General features: G+C 33.8%; 1 protein-coding gene across 2 annotated transcripts; it reads right to left on the bottom strand.

Moving 5' to 3' along the window:
• Positions 1-12,509: 12,509 nt before the first annotated feature.
• Positions 12,510-19,645, bottom strand: NPY1R (neuropeptide Y receptor Y1). Of its 2 annotated transcripts, XM_049770553.1 has the most exons (4): positions 19,565-19,645; positions 19,085-19,177; positions 13,085-13,929; positions 12,510-12,978 (listed from the first exon to the last, which is right to left on the bottom strand). In XM_049770553.1, the coding sequence occupies exons 3-4, from the start codon at positions 13,781-13,783 to the stop codon at positions 12,526-12,528; spliced, it is 1,152 nt and encodes a 383-aa protein (XP_049626510.1). In that variant the 5' UTR covers positions 13,784-13,929; positions 19,085-19,177; positions 19,565-19,645; the 3' UTR covers positions 12,510-12,525. The 2 variants fall into 2 exon arrangements, with proteins under 2 accessions (XP_049626510.1, XP_049626511.1); XM_049770554.1 differs by lacking the exons at positions 19,085-19,177; positions 19,565-19,645 and adding an exon at positions 17,537-17,647.
• Positions 19,646-21,558: the final 1,913 nt, after the last annotated feature.

The following is a 21,558-nucleotide window of genomic DNA, read 5'->3' as shown; positions in this document are numbered from 1 at the left end:
CTAATTTTATCCCTATAAATTCCCCTGCTCAAAAAATTAAACTGGTCGCACTCCTGCCAGAAATGTATTGACCCCACATTCTCTGTGTGGTTTCATTTATTTCATATTTCCTTTCATATTCGGCCGCTCATGCTCCCGCTTTCTTCTCATGAAGTGTTATGACCCATGAGAATTGCTGAGATGCAGCACAGCTACAGCAGGAATCTCTATATGTACAATTAAAGTCAACTTCCTAAATAAGCTTAAGCTTATAAAAAAATATAAGCTTATAAAAAATATAGCTTTTAGAAATCACATATCATTTTTAAATCATAGCTTTCTTGCCTACAAAATGATAGCTGTACTTTACAGATTGTTGTGAGGCAGTAGTACAATGTTGTTATTCTTAATATAGATAGCCTCAGAAATAATTTTATAACTGGTCAACTGGGACAAAGAATTTCTTTGTCTATAGCTTCTTTCCTGTAAGATTTTCCTAAGATTTTATCTATCTCTTTAGTAACATAAGTAGATTATCATTAAAAATATCTTTTATTTAATTTTTATTGAAGTAACCTTGGTTTATGATATTATACATATTACATGTATATAATTATAAAACATATATGCACTGAAAGTGACTGAAATATGACTTTGAACACTGAAAGTTTAATCATAGTGATTTTAATTACATTGTTTTCTATTAATATTAATTGCTATTTTACATGTTTTTCAATTTACAATATGATGTAGGAAAGATAGGTCAGCTTTCTACTTCACATAGAAAGTGTCAGAACCAGGGTCCAGAGTGGTGTCGCACCATTTGTTTGCTTTGCTTGTGGTAGCTTAGGACAGCCCTTGCTTGGTTCAATTCCCTCGTGTCCCATATGGTCTCCCAAGCCAGGAAATATTTCTGAGCGTATAGCCAGGAGTAAGAGGAGTAACCCCTGAGCATCACCAGCTGCGGCCCAAAAAGAAAAAGAAAAGGAAGAAAGTGTCAGAATCAATATGTCTCAGTTCATTTGGAACTTACTGCTATTTTTTCTATTTACTTGGACATTACCAAAACTCCATTTCTCTATGATTATTGCTTAGTATAGTGTGCAGTACATGTGAATTTTATCATCTTAAGAAATTGTTGGATAAATTTACTTTTCTCTCCTCAACTTCACTTTTTCCCAATTAAAGTTTTAAGAATACTTATTGATATGTTCCCAGTGGTAAAATGTCCTTTGTTTGACCCTTAAAAACTATTGTCCATTCTGAAAATTAGGAACATTTCCCCTCTTGAATTTTACATATATCTCAAAGTCAACTTCATTATGTTCTAGAAAAAGTTTTTTATTTTGGTTACATAGATCAACGTATGCATCTCTCCTCGATATGTCTTTATATATTGCTTATTTTGCCATAAATGCCTCTTATTTTTATGTCCTGCCTCATCTAGAATTTGTGATGGATAGAAAATTTTATCTGCAAATCGTCTTCTTCCATCTTTGTAACCTATTACTGGACTTAAATAGAATCACATAATCTTAGATCTGATACCTATCTTAGGTATTATTAGTCTAATTTCATCATTTTGTCCACATATCTGAGACCCAAAGAAATTGGTGTGTAACAAGCTTTGCCTGTCTTTTTTATCCAATTAAAATTACTCCTTGATAGCAAAGATTACATCCTATGAACATTCTAACAGAGCTATAAAACCTAAGTATGCTATGGTGCTAAAAGTAGCACTTTAAAATATTAATATAATAATATGATTTAGGGCATCGTTATCAAAACATGGTCCCTATGGGTAATACTTCCAATTAGTGCTTAATGGCCATGGAAGATATTTATATGTAACGTTAGCCCATGTCATATTTCTTTGGTCATTTCCCACCATCTACTAGACCTCTGGATAAAATCAATACCCAGCATGTGATGTATAGTAGAGAATTTTTGGACTTCAGTAACAGATACAAATTTGCGAGATTTTCCTATCTACTAGCTTTGTTAGTTAAGTCACTGAAACTTTCTGAACCTTCATGGAACCAATAATAGAATAAATCAATGATAATTAGAAATAAAGTAAAATATAAACTCAACAATAAGGCCTCCATATTATTGAGTTAACAATAGTCTCCAAAATAGCCTTCAAAAAGGAAATAGGCAAAAAGGTAAAGTAGTAGATTAAGCCAAATATTTTATATGTATGATCATTAATTTCATAGTTTGTAGATGTGTTAGGTACTGTAGAATAGTCTATGTGTTTATTACTGTTATAGAAAAAATAAATGATTTATCATTAATTGATATGAATGATATTGATATATATTTATATAAATTGGTGTAAATACAATTGATATAAATGATAAAATCAAATGCTTTTATAACTATAGAAGAAAATCAATAATCTTTGTTAGAATTCTATCACCTCATTTAGGTACCAGTTCATTAAATTATAATGAGATAAATAAATGCAAAATATAGAAAATAACTTTAAGTCAGGTAAAATTTCTTTTTGGATAACACCAGGGTTATTCCTGGCTCTACAATCAGAAACTGTTTCTGGCAGGCTCGGGGACCATATGGGGTGCCGGGATTTGAACCACAGTCCTTTTGCATGCAAGGCAAACACCCTACCTCCATACTATCTCTCTGGCCCCCTCAGGTGAATATTTTAATGAAATATTTCCAAAAGACAGTTTAGTCAACATATCTCCCTTAGGAAAATAAGATGCAAATACAAAGCCTATACATCTCTGATATCGTCTCTAGGGTCTAGTTAGTGCCTATTCAGTGAGTACATATGATTGTTAATGTGACAGTTTTTGCTAGCAGAAGTTATTGCATTACACTAAATTTTATTTTTAAGGAAAACAATAACCATACAAAATAGTTTTTTTTCAAACTTTTGAATGTCTAGAAAATAGAAGAGGTAATCAAATAGAGTAAACCTGTAAGCTTTAGATTTAATCATATATTAAATCTTTGCTTTACCCTCTGTGTTTCAAATGAATTTGAATGTTGTCTCATCAGTTTCTTTATAATAGAAAAGAGTATTTTGGATGTAAGGTTTGAAGATCTTAAGAAGAAAAATGTATGAATTTGAACACATGTAGGCTTTTAAAAGTTAGCTCACATTTGGCCTTAAATATTTAAAAAATAATGGTATATATTGACCAATATAGAACACAGTTTCATTGCTCTAAAGGTCATCATTCTCACATACAAATGACCAATAGTCATATGTCAAAGTGCTCATCATCACTCATGAATAGGAAAATGCAAATAAAAATAATTTTTATATCATCACACTCATGATAATGACAAATATCAAAATGTCTGGAGACAATCCATGTTAGTGGGGTTGTATGAGAAAGGAACCCTCGGTTTTAATGTCACTGGACTCAGTCTCCACAGAAAACAATGAAAATGTATCAAAAAAATAGAAATAGAACTCCCATAAAACACAGTGATACTGCTTCTATTATTGATTAAAAAAAAAGAAACAAAAACCTTAATTTTAAAGAATATATACAAAACTATGCACTTCACTATGCTTAATCCAAGATATGTAAACAACCCAAATGACCAATTACAGATATGAATGCATCAAGAAGTTGTGGTCTGTATAAACACCAGAATGTGTTGCAACTCTAACAAAGAACAAAATCATGCAATTGCAGCAACATAGATGGAACCAGAGGATATAATGCTTTGAAGTCAAAGAAGGGATAAGTACAGCACATGCTCATATATATATATATATATATATATATATATATATATATATATATATATATATATATATATGGCTTAAAGATGCACAATAAGGTGGAATACAAGGTTTAAAGGCAAGAAAATGAGAGCTGATCCACAGGACTGAGTTGGTGATGGGGAGGGGTACGTAAAGGGTGGGTCTTTGGGGCCCTAGGGGAGAAAGGTGGGAGGTGAATGAACTGGTGATGGGTGTGGTGTTGGGATAATTTGCATGAGAAAAATTATCAATCTTATTGTAAACCAAAAATTCTCAAAATTCTAAAAATTAATAAAAAATACTTTCTCTGTTTTCTCTATTCCACAAAACTCAGCAATTATTGACTGATTTGCTATCTCTGTAACTTTTTTATTCTTAACCAGAATGTCACGTACATAGATCAGGGACAAATTAAACAGCAGAAAACCCCAGATTGACTTTTTGTTTCTAATGCTCTAAGTATTTCAGAGATGGGAAAAAGGATGTGGGATGGGTCAAACCTGTTAGAGTTGAGGGCTACTCTTTAGGGGTCGCATAGTAGCAAGATCAGTTCTGGGCCTCCCACATGCTATTTCTGGCCCAGCTCTTCATGCCTCTTTATAATTCATAGGTCATTTTTCTTCAGTTAAAAATCTTATTGCATTTATGATTTAGATGTAGTTTATTTACATTTCCACTTCCTGAAGGGTATCTTATTTTTTCCAAGTATGGCTTTTTTTTTTTTTTAATGATTAAAGCTACTAGAAACATCTGCATTTTAGTTGTTGTGTGGACATGCATTTGAATTCTGTTGGGTAAACATCAAGAAGTGTGATTGTTGAATCATATGATAAGAATTTGGGGGGTCAGATAGATACTACAATGTTTAGAGTGGTTGCCTTGCATATATATATAATCTCAGCAACCCATACAGTCCCCCAAAGCCCACTAGGAATGATTCCTGACAGCAAAGCAAGAATAACCACTGAGTTATCTTCATTATCTAAAAACCATAGAAACAAAGAACATAAGGACTGGTCTTCAGTAACAAGTTTGTCTGTGGGATGGGGGTTGAGAGAACTTATTCCAGGGAAGGAATAATAGGGCTAAGTGGTAAGTGTGGAGGAGTAAGTTGTGCTGAAAGAAAGTAAAGTGAGATGCATAATACCTTATTCAGCTATAGTATTGCATACCACAGTGCCTAAAGGAAAGAAACAAAAGAAAATTGTTCCTGTAAGGTAAGATGGGACTTTGGTGAGAGAAGTGGGCACTGGTGAAGGGATTGGTAGTGGAACGTTGTATGCCTGAAACTCAACCACAAATAATGTTATATAATTCTATGAATCACTCATTTGATACATTAAAAATAAAATAAAAAAATAAACTCTCTTCCAAAATGACTGTACCTTTTGCATTTCTACAGCAATGAATAAAAGCTCATGGAATTCTACATCCTGATATATATTTGATCACATTAATCTTATTGATATCTGGCATCTTGTACATTGTTTTTGGTGGTGAGAATGTGTCTTTTCAAATTGGCCCTTTTCTTTTCCACCATTTTTCAAGTGTTCCCTTCCCTAAGTTATTGCCCAAAATCACCCAACCCTAGTGGTAAATTTCCTACTAAGACAAACTCTTTATTTCTAATACATTTGGGCATTTTCTATATGTATATATATTTATATATGATATATATATATGTATTATACATTATATATAATGCATATATTTATTATCTATTATATGTGTATATATTATATATTAATATAAATTATATTATATATTATATGATACATATATATATATATATATATATATAGAGAGAGAGAGAGAGAGAGAGAGACGATTCCATGACTGTCTCTCTCCTTCTGGCTAACTTCACTCAGTATGATACTCTCCAGAACCATCCATGTATCAGCTTCATCTTACAGATGAGAAGTGTTCCATTGTATGTATGTACCATAGCTTTATTCAGTCATCTGTTCTTGGGCAATTAAGTTGCTTACCATATTTTGCTTTTGTAGATAGTACTACAATGAACATGAGTGGTCCATTCATTAAAAAAAAATCAATCTATTCACTTTGTTATGCATTATAGTAACCTATAGTGTTGAGCTGTAAAATTCTTTACATTTTTATTTTGCAGACCTTTTTGAGTCACATATTTTTCAAGTACTTTTTTCCAGTCTGTGATCTGTATTCTCATTCTCTTGTCAATCTTTTGCACAGAGAAGCTGTTTATTTGAGTCAAGTGTAAAATATTCTTTATTCTTATTCAAGGATTCTGATTTAATGTTTTATCAAAAATTTCAGTTATACAAAAAGTCATACTGATTTTCTCCTATGTTGTCTTGTAGAAAATTTTTGTTATGTTTTAAAATGTTTAAAATTGATTTTGAGTAAATATTTATAAATATCAAAGCTCTGTGATGATTTTTACTTTATTTATATTGGCATATGTGGTCCAGTCATATATCATCTTCTGTGAAAAAACATTTAGATTATCTCCTTATATTGTTTTTGTCAAAGATCATTAGCACATTTGTCAGGGTCTGTTTCTGGCCTTTTGATTCTGTCACACTTTTGTGTATGTTCTCGTGGATACCATACGCTACTTTATTATTAAAATTTTGAAACAATAATTATACTATTATAACATTATAATAGTGTTAAAATTATGTTTTTTATACACAGTACATCACCAACACTGAGAAACCCAAGATCCTCTACCTGTCCTTTTATTAGTTCTCTACTTCTTTCTTTGTGTCCTTTACTCCCTTCTCCCACTTCGTGGTAAGGCCAATCCACCATCATCAAATACTGGGTATTCCCATGTTTTCTTTATATGTAACAGATGAATGAGATGACCTGGTATTTCTTTTCTGACTTACTTTACTTAACATGTGAAATAAACAGTTCCATATAATTTACAGTAAACTGCAAAATTTTCATCTTATTTTAATCATATTGTCTTGGTACTGTAGCATTACAGTTAGTCTTAACATAGGATATTTTTAGTTATTGGATTTTATTCTTCTCTAATACTATTTTGCGTATTTTGACTCTTTTGTATTTCCCCATAAATTTTATGCTGTCTGTGATTACCTACTAGAGAAATAGGTAAGATTTTGATGAAATTGTTTTGAAGTCAAAACAATAAACAATATACCTTGACTTTTTGAAAAAAATAGCACTGACATCTTGACAATATTAGTAGTCTATATTTTTAATCATGAAATAAAAATCCTCAAATTTAATTTGACTTCGTTGATCAATTTAGTTTTCCTCAAATATTTTTATATATTTTGCTATATTTTTAATCTTAGAATTTAATTTGCAGGGGAGTACTCATGCAAATGATGCTGTGTTTAAAATTTTATATTCCATTTAATTATTACTAGTACAGTATTCCTCCCTAATATGCAAATATCACATTCCAAGGTACCCCTTGAATGCATGAAACCATATATAGTACTGTGTTTAACATATACTTTGCCTTTTTTTCTTTATACATATATATGAATAGACTATGATAAAAGTGAACTTGTCAGTTATAGCATTCGCTTAATAAATTCTACAATGTAATTGTAGTAATACAATGTAAATAAAATGTGTTTCTCACCAAATAACCAGTTGTAATATTTTTTTAGACTTCAGTTGATTATGTGTAATAAATTGAAAAGAAAAACCTTGGAAAGTGGGTACAATCTTCTATTTTATAATTATAGATATATCAAGCATTACTTTCAGAAAGTTTTTATGGTTATTTTACTTCTATTTCTACATAATAAATAATGCCATGTGCTAACAGAATCAAATTTTATTCCCACACAATGGACCTTATAATACCTTTTTTTGTTTATTGCATTACCTAGTATAATGTTGAAGGAGCGGCAAAAGAATTTTTGCCCAGTCTCTTTGCCTTGTTTCTGACTTAAGATGGACAGTTCAATTTTTTTTTACCTTTCAATGTGATCTTAGGTTTATGTATATACTATTTGTACTAAGCATATTTGCTTAGCATATTGATACCAGCAATGATTTTTGTGGTGAGTAACATCTAAGTCACTGGTGGTACTTGCATGAATAAATATGTTAAAATTGAAAATTTTTTTAATTTAAATTTGTTGAGTTTGTTGAGGTTTTGCTGTGATTTATTTAAATTGCAAATCCTGGGGCAGGAGTGATAGCACAGCTGTAGGGCTTTTGCCTTGCACGCGGCTGACCTTGGACAGACCTCGGTTCGATCCCTGCTATCCCCTATGGTTCCCCAAGCCAGGAGTGATTTCTGAGCTCATAGCCAGAAGTAACACCTGAGATCACTGGGTGTGGCTGAAATACCAAAAAAAAAAATTGCAATTTTTTTTCTATTTCTAACTTGCTGAGAAAATTTTTTTTAATAATGATTGGATTCTTGGACCCAACACTACTCAGGCTACACTTGCAATACTTCCTGCAGAACTTTGTAACTTTTTGTCTTTGTTTGTTTGTTTGTTTGTTTATACATTTTGGGATCACAATCAGCTGTACTCAGTTGTTACTCCAGGTTCCGCATGCAGGGATGAATCTTAGTAGTGTTTTTAACACTATATGGGTACTGGTGATCAAACCCAGGTCAGCTGCATGCAAGACAACTGAGGTACTATCACTCCAGCACAGTAATTTGGGTTATGGAGCAGAGATTTGTGATGCCAGGGATAAAACTCCAAGCCTATCCCTTTGAAATGTCTCCTCAGACCCTATGAATAATATTGTTGACATATTTTGTATTAGGTAAGAGCCTTAAATATATGCCCCCAAACAGTCTATAATATACTGTCATTAGATGATGCGGCAATTATGTGATTCTATCAATAAAGTACTTGGGTATAATTTTGGGCTTCAAATTGCAAGGAAAAAGAAAACTATGTTTGTATGTTAAAACTTCAGGAATCAACTTGCCTGGATTAAAATCTCAGCTTTGTCACTTATTACCTCAGTGATACTTAAGTCATGTAACCTCTCTATTGGGTTCCTTGCTTATTAAATAAAGAAAATAGTAGTATATTTTAAAGGGTATCCCTGACAGTACTCTATAGAGGATACCATTTAGAAAGTCAATAACTAACTAGTAATGTGAATAAACCCATAATAGAAATGTTTTAAATATATTTAGATTTGTGACACTCAAATTTATAAAGGAAGCACTAAATAAATGAAATATGGGGGTATTGATTTGTCCTAGAAAGCTGTGTTCTCATTCTTATTATCTCATGCTCATAAATACTACATGGTACTTTGTAGATAATAGAAAAAGTAGAGGAAGAGAATTAGAAAGGTGGAAAGAATTCATATCTCATTGAGAAACTACATTTTTCAACAGCAGCCTTGATACTGAGGAGGGCAATCCTGACTGTGTTAAAAGGCCTAACAATGCCTATGAACTCATTCAATTACAAGAAAGGCACAAGGACAAGGTTGTGCTTGCAATCCAAACATAAATCACCTCTTTCCACTGCCTTCACTGTATGTGGATTGCAAAAATTTATTGCAAAAAAAAAAAAAAAAGGAAAAAAAATACCATTTGACTGCAAGACTTTTAAATGATAAATATGTATTTATATTTTTTGAAACATTGCAGAATGAAAAAGGAAGGTGAGAGTATCCAGGAAATAAATAAAGGAAGCTATTCTGAAGTCAGATTCTATTTCTGAATAAAATCCTTAAATCCAAAGGGCATATTAGCGATATTTAGTCATAATGGTTAATTTCTTCAGCTCTTCTAATTTACTCCATTACTAACAAAAGATATATTCATAACGGAGTTAAATATTATTGGCATGCCCAAATATTATAACTTGCTGAAAGTGGAAAATAAACTGCTTTCCAAAACCCTATCAGAGATTCAACAGAGTGATTGTTTTAATAGTAGTGACCTGAGTTTTATTCGGTTAGTAGGGTTCACATTTTTCAACTGATTGTCAATATCCTGTTATGAAGAGGACATAATTAGTTACACAGCCTCACTAGTACTTTAGTACTTGACACAGTATTTGTCACATTCAAATTGGTCCAAGTATCTATTATCATGTTATCTGAAATTTATAAAATTATATTTTAATTGTACTCTTGTACTAAATTATTTATTTTTGTTAAATGTCAGGAAACCCAATGTTTCACAGTTTATGTTTAATATTGTTTTTTTTTTAATTGCAGTGGGTCTTATGCTAGCTTTAGCCTTTACTATTAGTTCCTTTGCTATTATCTTTGGATAAAGATAATGTTTTTGTTTATTTATTATTTTATGTAAAAGCAAGGATAAAAATTTTGTAGAACTACATGAATCTTAGAAATGACCATATCAAGGGGCTGGAGAGATAGCATGCAGGTAAGGAGCTTGCCTTTCATGCAGAAGGACAGTGGTTCAAATCCCGGCATCCCATATGGTCCCCTGTGCCTGCCAGGGGTGATTTCTGAGTGTAGAGCCAGGAGTAACCCCTGAGTGTTGCTGGGTGTGACCCAAAAACAAAAACAAAAACAAACAAACAAAAAAGACCATCTCAAATAACAAGGCATTCCCCTAGCATCTCAAAAGTAAAAGCCAGGATGCAGATGTAGGTCTACAGTAGCAAAGCTCTTGACTAGCATGTGAGACTGAGTTTATTTCACACACACACACACACACACACACACACACACACACACACACACACACACACACACACACGACACAATTACTCATTAGTTTGTTAAATCAGAAAAACAGGTATTAAAACTACCAGATTTTGAAAAAGATATTTTGTAATACAAATTAAAAGTTGGTTTTAGCATTTAAAAAATTAACTAAAGGTCATTGTACATTATAATATGAATTTATACTCACATTCAATATAAACATTGATAGTTGTTTGATTTATAAGACTAATCATATAATTTTCAAAAATCTAAAATATAATGCAGGGGATATAATATAGAAATGCATTTGTTTTGTATGACTGGCACAATGTGATCCTCTGAAACTCATTGTGTAGCCCTACTTCAAGGTACCTCTCTCCACCACAGCCTCACAGGACCCAGGCAATACTGCATCCCTGAGACTTATACAATAGTGCTGGCTGCTGCTTGACTGTCATCCACTGTAATAACCTCTATTCCCTATGAATGCCCTCCAACACTTTTTAAATATACAATGCCATTTTTGCTTACTGTAGAAGGGAATAATATAATAAGAGACCTTCTTAATAAGGAACATATTAGGATTCCAAGTATGTGAAGACATGATCATAAATAATTTAATCTTTATTTGTTTGTTTTCAAAATATTTTTGAAAATCCTTTAAGTATTTGTAGCACTGTTAAATGTCCTAGTCATGTAGAAGCATGACTGAATGCCGAAGATGCTTTATTTCATAGGAACATTCAGCCATTTAGAAGTAACAACCCTTGTTTATAGAAGTTTCAAAAAGCAAGAAGGGAAGTGAGATATCAATGATTATTAGAAAATGTTTTCTGAACAGGCATATAGAGGTTGCTGTGCAAACATTATGAAAGATTGTAGATTGTAGATTTTATGAAAGAAACTGCTGAGTGATTGAATAGATGTCTCAGAAAAAAGCAAAATGTATTTTTAATAAGGAAGTATTACCCTTCTAAACTCAAACACATTCAATGCTTTGTATAATACATCAAAGGTATATCTTGTTCTTTACAGTAACTTCTCTGAAAACACGACATAATTACAGGATACACACAAAATTAAATATATTAGCATGATGCAACTATTCAGTACTGCATACAGTGCATTATTTATAAGACACCACAAGGACACAAGTCTTATAAATTAACATGGGTTGTTGTTCACAGGTTTGTGCTATTTATACCTGTAAGTGATAGTGAGCATCAACATTATATCTTTCTGTTTTTTTGTGAAAGCTGAACATTAAAGTTAAGAAATGAGTAATTATAGGCACTGACCTATGGAAAATACATTTTTGAAATTTTATGCATTATAAATTGTATATGCCTTTTAAATTACATGTACCTTTCTTCTAGAAAAACAGACAACGAAGAATCTAAAGAATGGAAAATTTCAACTGTTAACTCAACTATCTGCACCAATGATAATTCACTGATCAAACTTATCACTATTTTTAAATCCTTTGGTCATCAGGTATCAAAAAGTTTTGAAAATAAAAAATGCTTTTTTTCTAATTATTATGGGTGGTACAATTCCCCATAATATTCACAGCTGAGAAATATTCCAAATGCATTTCTGTCTTAAGAGATAGGAGCAAACACAATATTTTTTAAGTTTTTAAAAAATGCAAATAATTTCTGAATGACATCAGACTACAGAAAGAAATTGCAGGTCAAGACTCTACTTCAACATCCTGAATGCTCCTTTTGCATATTGCCACCTCTATCAAACTAAAATAAAGTCTATCACTTCTTCAGGATTGTGCAATGTCAACACTCTATTTGACTCAAGATAGCCCAACTCAGTGAGTCTCAGGGATAGTTTCAAAAGTCATTTATTAGCAATACTTTAAAGAAATTTTATTCCAATAAGTGCAATATGAAAGCATTTATATTATATGCATAAGTTTACAAAAAGTACTTTAAGAAGGCCTGATCATATTTTCTCAAGATTTCAAAGCCTATAAGTTTTGTTTCAAATGTAAGACAACTACTATAAAAGCAGTAAAAAGCAAGCCAGAAAATCTTTATCTTTTTCAAACGATTTTAACCTCATTCCTTGGGAGATAAGGAATGAAAGTGAGTTTCAGGTTTTGCTTGCTTTTACACAGATGTCATCTGGACTATTTGCTACAAATATTTTCAGATTTTTTCATTATCATCACTGTTGATTTTTTTAAATGCGACTGGGCTTGCTTGTTTCAAAGAAGTTTTTGAAACATCTGTGTGCATGGTTGACATTGCAATGGTCTCATAGTCATCATCCCGAGACCGGAAATCACAAAAGTTAAAGAAGAATTGCAGGTCTCTCTGAAAATTTTTGTTTAGAAATCCATAAAATATGGGGTTGACACAAGTGGATATCATTGCTGTGAGGTGACAGAGCAGGAACAAGAGATTATGGTTGCATGTGGCAATGATCTGATGATTCCAATCAAACACAGTGTTGAAGATGGTCAGGGGCAACCAGCAGACTGCAAATGCTACCACAATAGACAGCAGCATAATGTTGATTCTTTTGGTTTCACTGGACCTGTACTTGTTTTCTCTCATTTTGTCCATCATGTTGTTTCTTCTTTTTAAGCGTATGTAGATCTAAAAAGTAAATGAAATACAAATTCAAATCAAAGCACTTATTTGATAAGGAATTCTTTGGAATAAATGTGAAAATAGAAATGTTAGAGGGGAAAGAGTTTCTTACCTTGAAGTAGCAAATAAATATAAAACAGAGTGGGCCAAAATACTGCAGCACCAAAAGAAGAGTGGTGTAGGACAATCTATGAGAGTCTGATGGAAATATATCCAAACACACGTATTTGCCCTTGTATGCTTTGAGTTTTGTGTCTTGGAAAGGTTCATTGGTCAGTACCTGATAGATCAGGAAGGGTAGAGAAGAGGCCACGGCAAGGAGCCAAATGACAGCAATGCCTACATAAGCATGTTTATTATTTGGTCTCCATCCTCGTGGGTTGATGATTAGCTGGTGTCGTTCCACAGCAATGAGAACCAGAGAGAAAATGGACACAGTGATTGAAACACACTGCACAAAAGGATTCAATTTACACATTGCCTCACCAAAAATCCAGTGGTCCATTAATGTGTAGACAAATGTAAAAGGGAGACACATGATGGCAACAAGCAAGTCTGAGAAGGAAAGATTCACAATCAAGATGTTGGTAACATTTCTCATCTCCTTTTGTTTCAAGATGATTATGATCAAGGCCAGGTTTCCAGAGACCCCAAGAATGATCACAGCTCCATAAGCAAGAGCTAAGGTAAATATCATGGCCAAGGGAAGAGGACACTCCTCATTTTCAAAAGATGAATACTGGGAATTATTCTCTGAAAAATTATAGTAGATTGAATGATTTTCTACCTGGGAAAAGAATGTTGAATTCATTTTGATTAGACTTTTATAGATTACTTTAGACAAATGGACAGTTTGTTTCTTCAAAGCAGGTCAAACGTTCAGTTTATTCTTATTTTCATATTGGAATCCATTTGTCAAAATTATTTTTGATTCTTCATTGCCTTGAACTGAACAATCTGTAAAGAGAAAATGACCCATTGCATTACTAATTTTATTGAGGGCAGTCAAACTGAATTCTGACTCATAGTACTGTTTAAAGAGAAGACATTGAAATAAATCAACAAAAGGTAATCTGTATAAACATGTTTAAATAGAAAAAGCTTACTATCTTTAAAAGTTCTCACAACAGTTTTCAATGGAATTTCTTAGACATTAAGGTTCAGTAAACTAGTAATCTGTAAATTGGTAAATTGTGTGTAAATCACATGTGTAGGTTTTATATCAACATTACTATCAGCACATCTTAAAAACATTTTACATTTCTAAGTGTACACCAAAATTTGTCAACAAATCAAAATATCGAAAATATGTGAAGCAAATAAAGTAAAACGACAATTTACCCACTATTTCTTCATATTCTAGAAAAGAATTTGTATAGGTATCATGTTGCTCATCATCCTCCCCCAAACAATGAAAGGCAGATAATACTTAATGGGAATATACTCGAAAAGAGATGGCCAACCCAGTGAAACTATTAAGAAACTATCCTATGAAGGGCTGCTGAAGGAACAAAAGATGTTTAATTGAGAAATATAAATACAGGTGTCTTCTCGCATTTGAATGAATGTGTTAGGTCTAACTAATAAAGGTAAAAGCAAAAGAAAATAAACAAATGAAAACAAATTTCACATCATCAAAAGTAACAAATTGAATAAACTACCCATAAAACTGTCAAGTGCTTCATACACTACTACTTCATGATAGACTCAACAAGTATCATGCATCATGTAGGAAAAAAATCAACTGGCTAACTTTGAAGCATTTTCTAATTTTACAATTTTAAAATAATAATATTTTAAAAAATATTTCAGAAATTTCCAAAGAGTTTCTAATGTATTCACATAAATATTCTTTCTACTAGACTGACACTTCCCAACTAGTGCCATATAGCCTCATTGATTGTGAAGAGAGCCACAAGTGAAAATAGCATAAATGGGAACAGGAGAAAAACAGGAGGAAATAAGGTTAAAAAAGGAGTGACACAATCAAAAAAAGATTGAGAAATGCTCAACTAGACTATAAGCAATACAATGCAGGGATCTAGATTTTAATAGGATTTTTGGTCTTTTACTTTCTTTTGTTATGTAAATTTCTCTTACCAATATAACAGCAAACAATAGCCCTGTGAACTCATAAACTCCACTTAAAAAATCTGATCTTCTCTATATCACTAAAGACATAAAATGTTATTTATTATGCTAATCAACAAGCCATTATTTCGTGTTAAAAGGGGAATTTTATTTCTTTCTTATGGGAGAACAATAAAAATCATGCATATTTACTTCATTGAAAAGAATATAAAAAGTAAACAAAAGTGTATGTACCTTGCAAGTATTATCTTTAATGCACATTAGTGAGTGATTTTGAATGATCCTGAGTGATTTTGCTTTCTAGGCTATGGGTATTTTTATAAAACCACAACTTTACTTTATAAAGCTTTATAAAAGATAAGGTGTTAACATAAAATAACAATGAAAACATTTAGACTAAGAATGAAAAAATGTGATGATTTTCACTGTGAAAGTTATTAGTAATACGGTCTTGTCTTCTAGGCACAACCAGTATACTCCTATACTTATATGATCATCTTTGTCTCTCAAGAATAACAAAGGCAGAAAGGTGGTGAGGATTATCTGACATTTTTAGACTCTGAAAATAAATAAGTAAAAATTCTGCATGAATCTAAAACATTTTGAAAATTCCTCACTCTAAGAATTCAAGAAAACTTGTGCTATGTTTTATATTCAGGATGCTATTAGATAGTTAACTTTACTCATCAAGTAGCTGAGGTTTTTCTTTATAATTTAAAATAAAGCTAGCATTTTAGCTAGTTACATGTTAGCTGGTGATCCTGTGATTTTTTTCCAGTCTCTACTGGATCCAGATCCTACCTTGTGATTGAGTACACCAATCAGAGACAAATGAGGTATGAACTGAGGAGAACATTTCTGATTCTGACTTGTAACTGTTTATTACAAGTTACTATTACTACTCTTATATTTGCATTTTATTCCCCAATATATGTGTCCTATTGCAGTGTCTTCATAGTCAAAGAGAATTGGCACCTTTCAGCTTCCCTCCTCCTTATTCTTTGGTGCTCTGTATCACCTGCAATCTAAATTTTATGCATCTTTTAAAAAGCTAGTTGGCTCCTCTTAATTATAATATAATTACTTCAAATAGACACCATGTATGCTTTTTAGACCCTTGTAAATATTAGACTTTAAAGAAAATACATTGGGTAACAGAGTTGATGTCTTCTTAGAACAGTAGTTTTTTACTTGAATTTATATTAACATCACTAGTTTAATTATATAAGAGCTCTCTTTCATTCAAAATGAATTATGATTATCATTATTATTTTGGTGGGTCAGATAAATGGGAAATGTTACATTGAATGTACAAGAAAAATTGCAACTGATATTGAAATTTATTTATACAACAAATAATTCTTAAATGTAAAATCACCCACACATTGTATTTCCAGCTCAGGGGTGAAAGGGCCTGCAGCAAGGTAGCCATGAAGAATTAATAAACCAAGCCAGTCAGGAGAGAATAGTGGAGTTGGTGGCTTCTTGCCTCATGTTCTCCATCTACACACCAAGTCAAACAAAAACCTCTTTATTAACCACCCAAGAGAAGAATGATCGAATGAGAACCAGGTGGATTTAAGAGTCAAAGAGCTTGGTGTAAAGAAAGAAAAAGTTCAGGAATGCCTTTGCCTGGGCAAAAGCAGAATGTACACTAACACTTAAGTACTTATTTCACATCAGGCAATTCTTTAGTGGACATCCAGATAATATCTTCACTGTGTTATCTGGCTTGCAGGCAGAGAAAGGCCAGGAAAATAAACCAGTGAATGGTATAGTATGCCAAATGATAAGTGCTTAAACTAAGGAGAAAAATAAAGTAGAAAAAGAGAACTGGGACCACTGAAAATTTTAACTTGTTACTCGGTGATAGGAAATTTCTTTGGATGCCTAGGACAATGGATGCCATGTGAGTTATGAACTCAAAGTAATGAATGAGGAAGTCAGTGATTGACTTTTCTACTGGAAAGAACAAATATAAAATCTTAAAGTTTCAAGTAGCCCCAGTAGTGCCTCTAAACAGAAATAATAAATGGCATGATACAGAAAAGACTAGGAGGAATTGATTAGAAAGCATAAAAAGAGGGGATCAGACTATCAGGCTGTGAAGGACACTTTTGGAACTTGCACTTAGAAATGAGGACAAGATGGAGAGTGTGTGTCAATGCATCATTTTGTCTTTCATTTGAAAATGATTAGGTTGGCATTTTCAACAGGTTGAAGATAGGAAAGAGAAAAAGAAGATTCTGAGGCTAGTATAATAACCCAGGTAAAAACTCTGAAAGAACAGATGTGTGCTATTAAAATAGTAAAATGAATCAGTATCTGCTGACATGATTATACATATCAATTATTAATACATGTAATTAATAAATATCTATTACTTATTAATGTTATTAATTGAGTAAATAATGAGCTATAAGACAGTTTTATTTCAAAAATTTAAGTAACTACTGAAACAAATTATTTTTACCTTTGAGATTACATTTGCTAGATGTATTTCATAGAAGTACAGCACCTTTCCTACTAGGAAGTTAATTTGGCTAAATTCATATTTGATAGTCATTCCAGTTGGTTAAGAGTTCTGTATTGGTAAAAGAATATATTCAACCCTACCTTGGTACTATTTCAAGAAAGAGTAGCTGTTAGAAAATAATAATAGTAATAAGAGAGACAGAATTCACATACATTATATTTGCAAAAAAAAAAGTCATTAACTTTAGTGGACATACATTTCTGACTAAATTGTTCAATGACAGATAGTGACAGACCTTCCATATTGCTGAATCTCTAGCTAAGTCTCCATTTAGCCATCAAGTGTTTGCAGGACCTAATAGAGACCATGCAGTATCTGAACACCCCTTGGCTAATTAACCCCATTCCAGAAAGAAATTTCCTTCTTTCCAAGTATATACTGGCCTTTCTGTGCTCATTGTACATAGTGCTGGTTCTACCTGAAAGTTCAGCTTTCTGGTGATAACCTGCTGCAGATAAATTTTTTTCCTGGATTCAAAATTGGCTGTTATTATAAAAGAAATGCCAAGCTGAAACATTCCGCCTTGCAAAGTTACTTCTACTTTAGCTACAGGAGTTACATAATTCTCGGTTTCTGACTCCCCAAGAGAGCTGCTTTAAACAAGCAAAGACTAACACAGTAATAGCCACTCACCAAAAAAACCTGACTCAGTCTTCAGAGAGGGTGGGGAAGTGTTCAGAGAAGGAGCATAGCCTTGGAGCAGAAGACTTGTGGCCCCAATGTGTCCAGAGAGGAGGATCTAATCTCCCACACCCCTGCTATGTGTGTCATCAAATAAACTGTGCCTTCTGCAACATCTAGATGGACTTGGCAAATTTAGAGTTCATTTTTTTTTTTCCTTTCCAAGCTCAAAAGACACACCTTTCCCCTCTCTTAGATTTATCCTATGCACCAAGAGTTCCGGAATAAAATGAGATATATTACATCAAAATTCTTGTCAGCACACTCACACGCCCACCTTTTCTCCATTGTGCTAGCTAGTAGGCAAATCAGCCCTCCAACTTGTTCAACACACACACACACACACACACACACACACACACACACACACACACACACACACACACACACACACACACACTTTCATTAGGGAAAGTCTCTACCCATGATGAAGAGACAGAGACAGGAGAACAACAAAAACAACCAACCCCAAACAAGCAGCATCCAAACTGGATCCTCTTTCTTTCCCTCGCCCAGCTCTAGGCTTTCATGGGGACCTTTCCCCCAATTTCTCCCAACCCTCCGCTTTCAGGGCCTCCGTTTTAAGAACAGCTCAAGACTTTAAAGACCCGAAAATGGACCATGAGACGGAAAGGGCTCCGGGTGGCTCCGGGGGATGCCAGACAGACTGGCGGGGCTGGAATAGAACTGGGGGCTCGCTTAGCGCCCAGAAGCGGTGAACCTGCAAGAGAGTCGGGAAGGGAAGCGGGATCACCTGCACCCGGGTCCTGCAAAGCCCCGGCAAAGTCCTAGCCCGGCACTTACAGAAGGAGAGTCGATTACCGGCCACCCGCAGAGTCCGCCTTTCGGGGCGACCGACCCGCGCCGAGCTCCTTCCTCCGCTCAAATTCCGACCAGCTGCAGAACATCGGAAAAGGGGACGAGATGGTCAAACTAGAACTCGGGCACCTTCCAGAGGGGAAAGAGACGACGCACTCCCTCTTAGTTGCCCTCCTCCAGAAATGCCCCCTGCAGAGGCTTTCGGCAAACTCTCGGTTACAAACACCCACCCTGTACTGGTGGGCAGGTGTCCCGGAGTTTTCCCATGCTTGGGAGAAGAGAAACGACCTGTCCGCCCGGAATATCGAACCAAACTGCTGCCTGCACTCCCCTCTGGTCAGTTTGCCAGAGATAGATGCAAACACTTACTTGCACGCTTCTTCTGTCTCTCCCACCCCTTGTCCCATCCAAGTGAGATATCACCCCCAAGAAGTCCCTTTGACGGGTGATCAAGTTGAAACTTACCCTCTCTCCCATTCGTCTTTGACGCCCATCTAATAACACGCGGAGTTGGGATGGAAGGGAGCGGTGCAGAGAGAAGAGCTCTGTTCGCTGCTATTCCTCACCTCCAAGCCTAAAGATTGTGAAAGATAGGAAGAGACGCCCCTTAAAGCCGAACTCCACCTCATCCTAGGATCACGTGACGGCGCCCGCTACTAGCTCCCCCATCCTAATAACTCACCTTGGAACTACACCTCTGGGGTGCGTTGCCTAGGAATTCGGCAAAGAAAAGCACCTACACCCTAAAAGCACGCGTTGAAGGATACAGACGCACCGAGCAGCGGAAAGTAATCCTTCCTCGCGCTCGGTCCCTGACTCCGAGAAGCTCAAGCAATTTTCCAAAGGCTTTTGAAAAGTCAGTGGTACCGTTTTCCTTTGTCTGCAGGTCAGTGCCATCTTGTGGTCGAAGCCATACCCAGCTGAAAAGCTGGAACATAATCTCCCGGAAGATCAAGGACTGTTATTTAGCAGAAGAGGAAGGGTGAAATTCATCGCAACAATGCCAATAATATGCTTTGGGATTTCTTTTATAACGTTCAAATACTTTTCATGCCAATAGCTAGAAGTTCGTTTCCCTCCCCCGAGGGCAAATAAAAGACATTAGAAAAGCCAAAGTAGACTTTCCTATGAGAGTCTGGCCTTTTAGTTCTCTTTTCTTTCCACTGAGAAAATGCACTGAGTAAAATATGTTCCCAGAACCCAGCTGCTTTTTTCTAGGAGAACACTACGAAGTGTACATATCTCTAGTGGTCAAAGAATCAATGCAATTTCCTCGGTGCAATGATGAAGAAAAGAAGAAATTGCACGAGTACATTGATATTGGCAAAACCATCCTAGTCCCGATGATTCAGGGTAATTGCTGATATATTGATCTCAGATAATTTATTATATTTCTACTTTGAAAGGCCATCGTTTTGTAATAAAGACACACTATAGTCACTAATGCTGATAAACAAAACGTTCAATCAGACAGTCAAAAAATTTAAGTCTGCTCAATAAAGGCTTAATAATTAAGGCACAGTAAGGTCTTTAGAAAAAATTTATAACATAACAATTGTGATTGTCAATCTGTCTTCAGAGTATAGATAAAGCAAGATTCCAAGAACTTTGGAATTACATGAATTTTACACTGGTAAATTTTTGTTAGGATTAATAAATACAATTTAAAACTCAATATAAGCCATGTTCATTTATCTACGTAGATAATTATGTACATAACAATTTTTTCTGAAAATATTTATAAAATATTTGACAGTAGATATGTTTAGACAGTTGGATAGTAATGATCAATAATTAAAATATAATCATACAATAAAAGTACATCCAAACATTTTAATGGTTAAACAGAATAAAATTATTTATTTTATATGGATAGAATTATAAGAATAATTTAGATTTTAATGTTTTAAAGAGCAATAACTCATATTTCTGACATAGTCTAAGACTAGTTCATTTATTTAAGCCACAATTTGTACTTGGAAGCAAGTTTAACACCAAGGTTTTGATCCTCCAATTGCCTAGTTTTTGACCTGATATTAGAATTTCAAATAAAATTTTATAATTCTCTACTAAGAATGTTTTATAAACACATTAGTTAAGTAATAAAATACTTTCAATTTGATGACATAGTTTGTAATCATTAGATACTTCCCTTTTTGTATTTGCCAGAAATGTTAATAAAGATAGGTATGTCTGCAAGAATGCCTGAATTGCTATGGGATGAACTTTTTTATCTTATTAACTTCAGTTTTAGATAGTGTTTCCCCTAGAAAAAGTTGATAAAAGTTGCATTCTTGAAAGTCTAATATCAAATATAAATCTTTGAAAGATCGTTGGCCATGTATACTGTTTTGGAATTGTCAGCAACAGCAAAATTATATAATTTCCCTAGGAATATCATTTACTAAGGACATTTTCCAATGTGTAAACTAGGAAAACTTAAGAATAGACCAGTCACA

This window comes from Suncus etruscus, chromosome 3 (genome assembly GCF_024139225.1).
Source record: "Suncus etruscus isolate mSunEtr1 chromosome 3, mSunEtr1.pri.cur, whole genome shotgun sequence".
Classification (NCBI taxonomy): Eukaryota; Metazoa; Chordata; class Mammalia; order Eulipotyphla; family Soricidae; genus Suncus; species Suncus etruscus.
This window is presented reverse-complemented; position numbering and strand designations above follow the sequence as displayed.

Coding starts and splice junctions, on each gene's coding strand:
- NPY1R (XM_049770553.1), bottom strand. CDS start 13,783: ATGAATTCAACATTCTTTTCCCAGGTAGAAAATCATTCAATCTACTAT. Junction 12,979..13,084: donor TATTTATTTGCTACTTCAAG/GTAAGAAACTCT, acceptor TTTACTTTTTAG/ATCTACATACGCTTAAAAAG.